Source organism: Quercus suber, unplaced genomic scaffold, assembly GCF_002906115.3.
Source record: "Quercus suber isolate HL8 unplaced genomic scaffold, Cork oak 2.0 scaffold_291, whole genome shotgun sequence".
NCBI lineage: Eukaryota > Viridiplantae > Streptophyta > Magnoliopsida > Fagales > Fagaceae > Quercus > Quercus suber.
In genome coordinates this window covers 157,685-170,825 of record NW_027069747.1, presented here as the reverse complement: position 1 = coordinate 170,825, position 13,141 = coordinate 157,685, and the positions used below count along the sequence as shown (strand labels likewise).

General features: G+C 33.8%; 2 protein-coding genes across 2 annotated transcripts; both read left to right on the top strand.

The window, feature by feature from the left end:
* The first annotated feature begins 1,929 nt into the window (after positions 1–1,929).
* On the top strand, positions 1,930–7,574 carry LOC112011848 (RNA polymerase sigma factor sigE, chloroplastic/mitochondrial). The gene is made up of 6 exons (XM_024044185.2): positions 1,930–2,127; positions 3,080–3,834; positions 3,982–4,128; positions 4,808–5,044; positions 5,637–5,900; positions 7,104–7,574. Exons 2-6 carry the CDS (start codon positions 3,133–3,135, stop codon positions 7,299–7,301), a joined length of 1,548 nt encoding a protein of 515 aa, XP_023899953.2. The 5' UTR covers positions 1,930–2,127; positions 3,080–3,132; the 3' UTR covers positions 7,302–7,574.
* A 676-nt stretch (positions 7,575–8,250) lies between these two features.
* On the top strand, positions 8,251–11,036 carry LOC136071163 (RNA polymerase sigma factor sigE, chloroplastic/mitochondrial-like). Its single transcript, XM_065782141.1, has 3 exons — positions 8,251–8,506; positions 9,099–9,362; positions 10,566–11,036. Exons 1-3 carry the CDS (start codon positions 8,462–8,464, stop codon positions 10,761–10,763), a joined length of 507 nt encoding a protein of 168 aa, XP_065638213.1. The 5' UTR covers positions 8,251–8,461; the 3' UTR covers positions 10,764–11,036.
* Positions 11,037–13,141: the final 2,105 nt, after the last annotated feature.

Genomic DNA, 13,141 nt, shown 5'->3' with positions numbered 1-13,141 from the left:
TTAGTATTTTTTGATAGTTGTTCATCGCATGTAAAGAGTGGCCAATTTTATCACCCTCAAAATGTTTGATAAAATGCCTAAGCCAAACTGAAAAGGAGGCTTGGACTAAGACACAGGGATTTGAGACAAGTGTATATCACATACCATTAAATTTAAGAAATTGTTCTTTTTATCTTTTCTGAGTAATGATTAATGATATTCATGAAAATAAAACATCTTTTTCAAGTGGTATCACTCTAAGAGGCGTCCACCAGAGTCTTACTATACATGATCTTGATTCTTTTGTACCTTTCAAAATGAGGCATGTATCAGCACTCAAAATTCAGAAACAACAGGAAGTACTATTTATGGATTGTAGTCCAATGGCTGAAAGTGAATATTATAATTAACCAAAGTCAGTCAACATACTCCTCTTGAAGCACAAACATCTGGTAGGGTAGATAATATGAAAGAGTTCCAATAATTGGGTAGGGAAGTCCTTCCAAAAATAAAGCACTATGATTTTTTATGCTAGTGGAGCTTAGGGCCAATACAAATTTAAAGAGAATATGGAAGCATTTCATAGGATCATGTACTAGGCCTTCAAATCTTAATAATAGAGCAAACTGTGCGTGGCATTTTACCTATAAGTCTATGGCTTTCATAGGATTCAACCTAGATTTCTTGTGGGTGCAACTAGAATAGAGATGTAGATCTCATCATCGATTATGATTGCTCCAAACGCCCTGCATAAGTTGGCAAATCTTCTAGGAAGAGTTGTCATTTAGGATTTCCTTTCCTTTGTCAAATGCTTATGTTAGTTGCTATTTTTTAAGGATAGGTTGCTATATCCAAAGCAACTACTGCATGTAAAACCATAATAGTATTGAAAATTTGAAACAATGATTTTGAGTTCATAATTACACAAGGTGCTAAGCACTGACTCATATCATATTGTAGGTTCTATCATTCATGTCGTCTTGTATTGTAGAGAAGGTTGGCATGTAGGTTTAAAGAAAATAAATGGGATTATAGGAGGATAATCTTTGCATCAAGATTGTTAGACATAAAACAACTTCTCATATATAATAGATTTTCTGTGCATCACACGAGTTAGCGACTAGTAAGGAGAATACCTACTACTTTTTCCAATACTTGTGTTTTGACTTTGACTTGATTCTAATAGAACGGGCTTTTTTTTTTTACACAATATTATTAGGCTATGTGGTTGAGCCAAATTAAATAATATGTGCATGAGGTTTATATATATATATATATATAATTGACCTTAAATAGAAAATTAATTATATTTTAGGTCATGTGAGAACTTCAAATGAGAAGATATAACCTAAATTAGTAATTTACATGAAAATTTACACAAATATTTTTTCTTATCATTTCACTTTTCTATCATTCCAAAACAAAAAAAAAAAAACAAAATATAGATTTAAATTCATCTTTAGATGAGACAAACTTTCACTAAAAATATGAAACTCGTCTAGAAATGAGTTCAAAAAAGTGCTATTTCTTAAAATAACTCTCGAATATTAATATTTTACTAGATATAAAATTTTTTTTAAATATTTTCTTATAGGAAAAATTAAGTAAGGATCCTCAGAGGTCCTCAAGTTCTATGGTGTTGGTGTTCGACTGTTTGTATTAATTTTATTTTTATGTATTTCATATGGCTGTTGTTAAGCAACGTAGAGATTAGCCAGACCATCACACGAAGTGGGTCCCACAAACTAGAAACAACCAATCACATCTGCCCACGCTTCACTAACATAATCCATAAACTATAATTTTTTTTATTCCCAAAATATCCTCACCTCCACTCCGAATTCGCCACGTAGGAACATTCCCAAAGATAATTTCTCTGCTTCTAGACTAGTCCACGTTAACCACCACCTTAAAATGCCCGAACTATCATCAACGTGTTTGCCTTTTGAGCCGTCCGATTCCGGAGACCCCGAATCTCCGCCGTCGATTTATCAAGAGTTACAAATTTTTGTGGACACCGTAATTCACGTATTTTGACGAGTTTCGTACATAAAAACTCACAAAAATTCCTCAGTTGGAGATTACAGAGTATCCAACAAACCTGTGTCAAACTCTGCAACTCGGATCAGACAGTATCATCAGTATCAGGTAGTTCAGATTCTACATTGAATTACTTGTTTTGTTTTTCTTGTCAACTTCAATTCTTTTATGGGAAAAGTTTGTAATGGGTTGTACTTTGTGTGTATCTTACTTTACTTCAGAATCTTGATAGTTGATATCTTATACTATGATATAGTTTTAGTACTGAATGCTTCAATGATTTTTAAGACGTTAAAGTGTTAGTAATGCAACGATTAGATTAAGGTGTGCCTATTTAAGATTATATATATGTTAGTGTGATATACTGTATTGGATTTGGATAAGTGTGTGTTATGCAGACAAGTGCTTAGTCCCATTTTGGGTGTTTACTAGATTGAATTGAGCTATATAACTCACTAGAAGGAGCCCAATTGTAGATTGATTAGTATTTTTTTTTTGGATAGATGTTGCTAGCGTTTACCTCACAGTTAGCTTGGTTATTTGATGAGTGTGATCATTGAGTTCTAGCAGTTGTTTGATTATGCTGATAGTTAATTGCTTAGCATCAAATGCTGTATTGAACTGTTTAGGCTTGTTAATTTTGAAGTTCATATCAATCATAAAATGAATTTAATTCTTATAATTAAAACATGCTTTATATCTGGAAGGATTAAAATTTGAGAATGACTCCATCGGAATCAACCTATTTGGGTTGTGTCATAAGGTGACCCCTCAAATAGGAGGAGCATTAGTTGGTGCAAGCTTCACAATTGGATTTGCAATTTTGCAGATGTACCTAGGACTGATACATGCAATGATGAGTCTTAGAGCTATATGTAGGAAAAATTGGCAGTTGGGTCACAGAACCGATATCATGAATTTTATGCAAATTACACAATTATGTAGAGGAAATTGTGCTTGCTTAAATTGTTGGTATTGACAACAATAATCTTTGCCATTCATTGAAAAACTAAGTTTCAGGACTGAAATGAACTGAGAATACATATTTCTTTTGTTGTAGGAGGATTTGGGCAGTGTCATTCATCTTTTGAAACTTTGCTTGAGCAATTTGGCATGGGAGTTGTGACTGTTTCTAGCTCAGCTTCTCGAACTCCATTAGGACTGGGTGCAAAATTCTCAGGTCAACGCTCTACATTGAAAAGACCCTTGATAGTAGCGTTCAAAGTAGATAAACCCAACAGCACAGCAGCAGGTGCACCTCAGGCGCAAATCCCTCTGCCCATAGAAATTCATAAGGATCATAAAAAGAGACTAGTAAAAGCTAATAAGCCTTTGAGAAGAGTAAAAGCTGTCCTTACAGATGAAGCTTCTCCGTGTACCTTGGAAGTGGATTACAATGAAGCCGCCGCCCAACTTGAAAACATATACAAGCTTAGCCCAACAACGGATACTTCTGATGTGGAAACTGTAGATGGCACAAGAAAAAGCTGGGGAAGGAGGAGGAAGATTATTGAAGGTGATTCAAAAGCAGAAAATAGAACTAGTAATAGTGTTATCAAGAACCGAATAAAGAAGGTTCAGAGATTGAATCTTGACAAAAGGATTGCATTGAAAAAGAACAAAGAAAATGAAGTAGTTACTCTATTACGGAAGAGAAAAGTTATTAAGAATGAAAATGCGAGGATTGAGAAGCTTGTAAGGGAGTACTCGGCTTCTACTGATTTGGTTAGTTTGGACTGGAGAAAGATGAAGATACCTCCAGTTCTTCCTTCTTCAGAGCATGCTTGGTTGTTCAAGTTGATGCAACCAATGAAGGTGAGGCTTCAAATTCCTATTTGGAAAAAGAAAATTTCCCCCCTTTTTTTTGTATTTCAATTTCAACCATTAGTTGTATCTTTTTTTGAAATGAAATTGAGTGATCTTGGCTGCTAAGTAGCCTAAGTTATGTTTTTTGAAATTTAGGCACTCCTTGAAGTAAAAGATAATTTGCAAAAAGACTTGGGAAGAGAACCAACAGAAGGCGAATTAGCTGAAGCGACAAATATGAACATGGTTCAAGTACGTAAACACATGGAGGTTGGTCGAGCTGCAAGAAATAAGCTTATTAAGGCAAGTTTATTTATTTACTTTCAGCTCATTTTGGTTATGCAGAACAATACTACTAAAAGTTTGTTTGAACTAAGGTGGCCCTTTGATGTGGTGTAAAAAAGTATGTTTAACATGTTCATTGTGTAGTAAGATGCAAATAATATGTTGAGGTTCATATTTTTCTTGGGAAACAAAAATCAGCTTGTCTTCTCATCTTCATTTAAGCAACATTCAGATGTTATCATCTTCATTTAACCTACAATCTGCATTTTAGCAAAATTCACATTTATAGAGACTTAAAATTGAGACAGTTATGTCTGAAATTGGTCTCCTCCTAGGGTCAGTGTGAATGTGTGATCAATAATTTGTGGTGTATATAGAATGTTCCATGAGTAGCACTTATAACATTTTACTTCTTATCCAAATGAACTTAACTACAGGTGTATTTTAATTTCTTTGCGATGATATGTCAAATAATTTTATGTGTATTAAAATCTCTGACTTGTTACATTTTGATTTGTCTATGTTACTTTTGACTTTCTAAATCTTTTGATCAAGATGTGAGGCTGAAATTGAGTAGATTTTGTTAAGCAAAGAAAAACTTTGGCTACTTTCAAGCTTAATTAGCAAGAAATGTCCCAAATGTATAGATTCTATTAAGGATCTGTGTACTAACAGATAATGCTTATATCTGTTGCAGCACAATCTCCGTCTCATTTTGTTTGTAATAAAAAAATATTTTCAAGAATTTGCAAATGGACCAAAATTTCAAGACCTTTGTCAGGCGGGAGTGAAGGGACTCATTACAGGAATTGATCGTTTTGAACCAAAAAGGAAATTCCGGCTCTCAACTTATACTCTCTTTTGGATCAGGCATGCCATTATACGCTCCATGACACTCTCAAGCTTTACTCGTGTTTCATTTGGCCTTGAATCAGTAATGCTTTCTTCCTCTCTGGCTCTCTATTCTTCTCTTTGTTTGTAGTAGCACTTTGTTTTCTATGAGTTCCTGTAAGTAGGAGTGTGGACTGGATGGAAAAAATTCTTCATTTGAAAGTCAAATGGTATTGCAAGTAATATGAAAATTTAAAATTAAGGAGGTGGTACATTAGAAAGCATGGCAAGTATGAAATTCTAAGCAAATCATTTGTGGGCTAATGCCTTAAGCAACAAAGTAGTCATGACATAGTGGGAGAACTAATAAGAAGTAAGCAAAAAATGCATGTGTTGAAAATGTTTTATTGACGAAGATAGCTTATTTTAAATGACATGACATGATATTCATCTTTATATTTGAGAATAATTAAATCCTCACCATGAAACAGACCCTCTATATTTCAAAACAAATGGAGAAGATCCTTTTCCTCTGCTTTGCCATTTATTACCCAAAAACAAAAAATTCTATTCTTAGAATTATATAGGATATATTGCAGTTAGGTTAACCAGAGCTCAATTAATCTGTCATATATATGATGGAAGCTTTAAATGAATAAGGAGCTGTTGTAACTTGTATGCTTATATTTATGCAGGTAAGAGTGGAAATCCAGAGAGCCAAACTTGAGTTGTTGTTTGAGCTTCATAGATTACCAACAAAGGACGAGATAATAAAAAAAGTGGGGATCTCCCCTGAGAGGTATCATGAAGTTCTGAAGGCCTCAAAACCTGTTTTGTCTCTACATTCAAGGCATGCAACCACACAAGAGGAGTACATAAATGGGATCCCGGATGTTGACGGTGTTGGAGCTGAAAACTGGAAGCAACCTGCTCTTCAAAGGCTTGCTCTTGACGATGTGGTAATCACTAATCCTCTCCAACCTTTCCTCTTGCATTGCATAGCTTACTCTCTTCAAATTTATCAAGACCGCTGAATGTTTTCCAACAGTAATATTTTTGTTTGGAATGAAGATGGAATATAATTTGATTTGATGATCTGTCATTGAATTAAATAAAGGTAAGTTTTTGTATTTCAGACTAAATTTTTTAGTTTCTTCAGTTTCATGAAAACATGAAACCAAGTTTTCTTTGTGCCTCTATTGCATGAGCTATGCTTAATTAAAGAGTACTTTTTTCCTAATCAGAGATGGAATTAAGGTGATCAAACCATTCATTTGGATCATGTCTTAGCCATCTTTGCTATGGATTTAGTACAGTCAACCAAACTGGGGTTATGAGGACACTACTTCTAAGGGAACTTCTAAGTGACAATGCCCTCTTTGCATTTAGAGATGTTCTGTTAGTTTTTAGATCGCCAAATTTCATGAAAATGTAATAATTATTGAGTATGTATTGTGTTGCTCAATGATTAAGATCAAAGTGTGAAGATGCAACTCCAAGAAGATATTCTGTCAAGGTTTAGAGAGACTGTAGCTGTGCACCCTATAGAGAGAAAACCTAAACCTTATCTATTCAACCCATGAATTCAGAAAGTCAATATTTACAATGGTTTTGTTGCCATATTGGTGATCAAGATTGAAACCATAGAGAGTGGTTCATGTACAATTTGTTCAGACATTATGAAATTGTTGCGGGCGCAGTATTAAGTTCAACAACTGGATAGTATCTAAGGTCCTGTGAGTTGAACTAGATTTGTAACTTCTCCCCATGTAGTGGATTACCTTATTTAGGGTAGGTTACCCTTGGAGTGTTTTTCCTTTGGAGTTGCTCTCCACTGGTTTTTCACTTCATTACCAAATCTGTGCCTTTATTGTCTCTTGATATACTTTTCAGATTTGGTTATTGTTGTGATTGTGATTAACTTATCATAATTGTAATCACTAAATTGGCATAATTGGTAAATAGCTGTTGTGTTCTGTCATATACGAAATGCCTTGTAATATTGCTGATATGGTTGTTTGTAGAAGTAATTCTTTTTTTCTTTTTCAGCTAGATTGTAGAAGCAGTTTTTAGAATTATTGTTATCATCTTCCTTTTTTCGATGAGTTGTAATCACATTGAATCAGAACCTAAAACTTAACTTTTTTGAAAAATTTCTCCAGCTTGATTCCTTGAAGCCCAAGGAGAGCTTGGTTATCAGACAGAGATTTGGGCTTGATGGGAAAGGTGATAGAACATTGGGAGAGATTGCTGGCAACTTAAATATTTCAAGAGAAATGGTTCGGAAGCATGAAGTTAAGGCTCTCATGAAGCTCAAGCATCCAGCTCGAGTGGATTATCTTCGCCAACATATAGCATAAACTGATCAACATCATATGTTTCACTAGTGTATAACTTTCCTTCTAAATGATTTCTGATTACCAAGTCCTACTGCAGACTAATGATCTGTATTATAGTCTTTTTACTGCCCAAACATTGTCTCCTCCCTCCACCAAAAAGAAAAACAAAACCTAGATGAACATAGAAGTCTAATACCATGTAATTAAGTTTTAAAACTCAATATTGTAAAGGGGTGAAACTTAGATACAGTTACTTAAATGCAGTAAATTAGATTCTACAATGAAATTCAAATACATGGTTGCATTGATTAAAGGTGCACAAAAATGTTTTCTTTCTTCATTGCAATTAAAAAAAAAAAACTGTACCTTAGTTTTAGTTTGCTGCAAATAGCGACATATACTTGACATGTTGTATTTTTCTCTTGTTATATATCAATAGGATTATATTATATTTTACACAGTTACAAAAAAATTTCAGCTTTAACATACGACTCTATTGTATTACTGTTATGTTTGTGATGGGTTGGTGAATATATTTTATACAGATACAAATATTTTCAGCTTTTCGAAACATACTTCTCTATAGTGTTTTGTTATCTTTGTGATGGCTGGTGATTTTGAAACGTAGTATTTGGTATTGGCTTCTTTCATTAATTGAGCACATGTAGACTTCATGACGTACTACTTGTACTCGTAATCAATACACAAAATTCTTGAAAAAGATCATGGTAGGTATAGCCTTACCCCCTAATATTTTGGAGAAGCTGATTTCCAAACATGGATTCACAACTTATTACTTTTGGTAAAAAACACTTGCCATCCCATCTATTCCAACTATCAATTCAACAATTTATTTATAAATCCCGGCTGAGTTCCCACACGATTTTCAATTTTTAATAATCTTGTAAACGTCATGCTGGGCTGGCAATGTAATTAGTGATTCTATTAAGGATCTGTGTACTAACAGATAATGCTTATATCTGTTGCAGCACAATCTCCGTCTCATTTTGTTTGTAATAAAAAAATATTTTCAAGAATTTGCAAATGGACCAAAATTTCAAGACCTTTGTCAGGCGGGAGTGAAGGGACTCATTACAGGAATTGATCGTTTTGAACCAAAAAGGAAATTCCGGCTCTCAACTTATACTCTCTTTTGGATCAGGCATGCCATTATACGCTCCATGACACTCTCAAGCTTTACTCGTGTTTCATTTGGCCTTGAATCAGTAATGCTTTCTTCCTCTCTGGCTCTCTATTCTTCTCTTTGTTTGTAGTAGCACTTTGTTTTCTATGAGTTCCTGTAAGTAGGAGTGTGGACTGGATGGAAAAAATTCTTCATTTGAAAGTCAAATGGTATTGCAAGTAATATGAAAATTTAAAATTAAGGAGGTGGTACATTAGAAAGCATGGCAAGTATGAAATTCTAAGCAAATCATTTGTGGGCTAATGCCTTAAGCAACAAAGTAGTCATGACATAGTGGGAGAACTAATAAGAAGTAAGCAAAAAATGCATGTGTTGAAAATGTTTTATTGACGAAGATAGCTTATTTTAAATGACATGACATGATATTCATCTTTATATTTGAGAATAATTAAATCCTCACCATGAAACAGACCCTCTATATTTCAAAACAAATGGAGAAGATCCTTTTCCTCTGCTTTGCCATTTATTACCCAAAAACAAAAAATTCTATTCTTAGAATTATATAGGATATATTGCAGTTAGGTTAACCAGAGCTCAATTAATCTGTCACATATATGATGGAAGCTTTAAATGAATAAGGAGCTGTTGTAACTTGTATGCTTATATTTATGCAGGTTAGAGTGGAAATCCAGAGAGCCAAACTTGAGTTGTTGTTTGAGCTTCATAGATTACCAACAAAGGAAGAGATAATAAAAAAAGTGGGGATCTCCCCTGAGAGGTATCATGAAGTTCTGAAGGCCTCAAAACCTGTTTTGTCTCTACATTCAAGGCATGCAACCACACAAGAGGAGTACATAAATGGGATCCCGGATGTTGACGGTGTTGGAGCTGAAAACTGGAAGCAACCTGCTCTTCAAAGGCTTGCTCTTGACGATGTGGTAATCACTAATCCTCTCCAACCTTTCCTCTTGCATTGCATAGCTTACTCTCTTCAAATTTATCAAGACCGCTGAATGTTTTCCAACAGTAATATTTTTGTTTGGAATGAAGATGGAATATAATTTGATTTGATGATCTGTCATTGAATTAAATAAAGGTAAGTTTTTGTATTTCAGACTAAATTTTTTAGTTACTTCAGTTTCATGAAAACATGAAACCAAGTTTTCTTTGTGCCTCTATTGCATGAGCTATGCTTAATTAAAGAGTACTTTTTTCCTAATCAGAGATGGAATTAAGGTGATCAAACCATTCATTTGGATCATGTCTTAGCCATCTTTGCTATGGATTTAGTACAGTCAACCAAACTGGGGTTATGAGGACACTACTTCTAAGGGAACTTCTAAGTGACAATGCCCTCTTTGCATTTAGAGATGTTCTGTTAGTTTTTAGATCGCCAAATTTCATGAAAATGTAATAATTATTGAGTATGTATTGTGTTGCTCAATGATTAAGATCAAAGTGTGAAGATGCAACTCCAAGAAGATATTCTGTCAAGGTTTAGAGAGACTGTAGCTGTGCACCCTATAGAGAGAAAACCTAAACCTAATCTATTCAACCCATGAATTCAGAAAGTCAATATTTACAATGGTTTTGTTGCCATATTGGTGATCAAGACTGAAACCATAGAGAGTGGTTCATGTACAATTTGTTCAGACATTATGAAATTGTTGCGGGCGCAGTATTAAGTTCAACAACTGGATAGTATCTAAGGTCCTGTGAGTTGAACTAGATTTGTAACTTCTCCCCATGTAGTGGATTACCTTATTTAGGGTAGGTTACCCTTGGAGTGTTTTTCCTTTGGAGTTGCTCTCCACTGGTTTTTCACTTCATTACCAAATCTGTGCCTTTATTGTCTCTTGATATACTTTTCAGATTTGGTTCTTGTTGTGATTGTGATTAACTTATCATAATTGTAATCACTAAATTGGCATAATTGGTAAATAGCTATTGTGTTCTGTCATATACGAAATGCCTTGAAATCTTGCTGATATGGTTGTTTGTAGAAGTAATTCTTTTTTTCTTTTTCAGCTAGATTGTAGAAGCAGATTTTAGAATTATTGTTATCATCTTCCTTTTTTCGATGAGTTGTAATCACATTGAATCAGAACCTAAAACTTAACTTTTTTGAAAAATTTCTCCAGCTTGATTCCTTGAAGCCCAAGGAGAGCTTGGTTATCAGACAGAGATTTGGGCTTGATGGGAAAGGTGATAGAACATTGGGAGAGATTGCTGGCAACTTAAATATTTCAAGAGAAATGGTTCGGAAGCATGAAGTTAAGGCTCTCATGAAGCTCAAGCATCCAGCTCGAGTGGATTATCTTCGCCAACATATAGCATAAACTGATCAACATCATATGTTTCACTAGTGTATAACTTTCCTTCTAAATGATTTCTGATTACCAAGTCCTACTGCAGACTAATGATCTGTATTATAGTCTTTTTACTGCCCAAACATTGTCTCCTCCCTCCACCAAAAAGAAAAACAAAACCTAGATGAACATAGAAGTCTAATACCATGTAATTAAGTTTTAAAACTCAATATTGTAAAGGGGTGAAACTTAGATACAGTTACTTAAATGCAGTAAATTAGATTCTACAATGAAATTCAAATACATGGTTGCATTGATTAAAGGTGCACAAAAATGTTTTCTTTCTTCATTGCAATTAAAAAAAAAAAACTGTACCTTAGTTTTAGTTTGCTGCAAATAGCGACATATACTTGACATGTTGTATTTTTCTCTTGTTATATATCAATAGGATTATATTATATTTTACACAGTTACAAAAAAATTTCAGCTTTAACATACGACTCTATTGTATTACTGTTATGTTTGTGATGGGTTGGTGAATATATTTTATACAGATACAAATATTTTCAGCTTTTCGAAACATACTTCTCTATAGTGTTTTGTTATCTTTGTGATGGCTGGTGATTTTGAAACGTAGTATTTGGTATTGGCTTCTTTCATTAATTGAGCACATGTAGACTTCATGACGTACTACTTGTACTCGTAATCAATACACAAAATTCTTGAAAAAGATCATGGTAGGTATAGCCTTACCCCCTAATATTTTGGAGAAGCTGATTTCCAAACATGGATTCACAACTTATTACTTTTGGTAAAAAACACTTGCCATCCCATCTATTCCAACTATCAATTCAACAATTTATTTATAAATCCCGGCTGAGTTCCCACACGATTTTCAATTTTTAATAATCTTGTAAACGTCATGCTGGGCTGGCAATGTAATTAGGAAAATTTAATACCAGCCCTGAAAAGGTAGTATTTGTTAGGCACAACATTCTTAACATGAACTAACTGTTAGAAATATTTTAGTGAGTAAACAAGTTTTGATACAAAAATAATATCTCAAATAATTAGCAAGAACATAAAATAAAAAAAGGAATTTAGAACAATCTCACAATGTTATAGAATCACGCTGCGAAAATGTTGTCCTTAAAAGTTGATTCGTGCCACCCAAAGTAAAACTTGGTGCAAATGGTTCTCTTAGCCAAACAACCCTCCAGGATTAGACTATAGCGTTGACCTTTGTGATGTATGCACTTCTACTCATAAAAGGTTTAAAAACAACTCTCTATTGCCTTTCCTTATAACAAATTCTTGTAGAAAAATATGTGGGAGAGAAAGATAGTAGAATTGTGTATCTAAAACATAGAGTAGTAAAAAGACTCCTATTGAAAAATATGTTATGATGAGTATTATATAGACTACTTATTAAGATAATAGTCTATAGTTATTGGTTACTAATAACCCTTAAAAGCCCAAAGGTTATATTATCAATTATTGCCTAATGGCTATTTTTTTCATAATTGCCCAACGGCTATTTTTCTCATAATTGTCCAACGGTTAAAAAATAAATAAGAATAAAAGTGTTTGGAACACACACCCACACCAACAGTAACACAATAAAATAAATAAATTAATAATAGCCCTTCAATTATGAATTCAAAATTTTATTTACAAATCCAAGCTAAGGAAATAATGGATTCATAATTTTCACATTGTTCTGAATGTCAAGTAGGAAAAACCACTAACAGTAGCTAAAATTTAGTCTAATATGAATTAAGAAAATTCAATAAATAAATTTAATCAATCCTAAAAACTATTCTAACCCAAATTCGTTAGCTAAAAACACAATACACAAAGAAAATAAACCACACATAAATATATATATAAATAAAAAAAAAAAAATAAATAAAAAAAAATTACCTGAAAATCATTTAATCTAATGACATAAAAGTAACTAACTCTGAACAATTCCATTATAATAAAATGAATTACAGTGTATTTTCTTAAAATTAACATTGCAGCAAATACAAGAATATCCATGACTGATGACTTGCTACAAATATAAGAATTTCGCCTTTAGGAATAAATACAATCTTATCATCATATTCATGACTTGCTATAATTGACATTGCAACTATACACAATCTGTACCCTAACCCATTTGGGCCTGGGACTCTAATATGAAGGTACGGCCTATGAATCCAACCTCTCTCTACCCAGAAGCGCAGCCCAAGCCCACACAAACTGCGGGCCCAAGTTTTGCCACCTAATCATTGCTCGGCAAACCTTTACCGAGCAATGGAGAAGGAATGTCGGCAAACCTTTACCGAGCAATGGAGAAGGAATGTCGCCCAAACACCCCATCCCTTGCATACCCAGCAATCTCTTAGGGAATGTCGCTGTCG

What these genes read in the sequence shown, in the direction of transcription:
- LOC136071163 (XM_065782141.1), top strand. Translation starts at nt 8,462, where the DNA reads ATGACACTCTCAAGCTTTACTCGTGTTTCATTTGGCCTTGAATCA. An exon ending in TTTCATTTGGCCTTGAATCA is followed by an intron (nt 8,507 to 9,098) that starts GTAATGCTTTCT and finishes ATATTTATGCAG; the next exon opens with GTTAGAGTGGAAATCCAGAG. An exon ending in GGCTTGCTCTTGACGATGTG is followed by an intron (nt 9,363 to 10,565) that starts GTAATCACTAAT and finishes AAATTTCTCCAG; the next exon opens with CTTGATTCCTTGAAGCCCAA.
- LOC112011848 (XM_024044185.2), top strand. Translation starts at nt 3,133, where the DNA reads ATGGGAGTTGTGACTGTTTCTAGCTCAGCTTCTCGAACTCCATTAGGA. An exon ending in AGTTGATGCAACCAATGAAG is followed by an intron (nt 3,835 to 3,981) that starts GTGAGGCTTCAA and finishes TTTGAAATTTAG; the next exon opens with GCACTCCTTGAAGTAAAAGA. An exon ending in TTTCATTTGGCCTTGAATCA is followed by an intron (nt 5,045 to 5,636) that starts GTAATGCTTTCT and finishes ATATTTATGCAG; the next exon opens with GTAAGAGTGGAAATCCAGAG.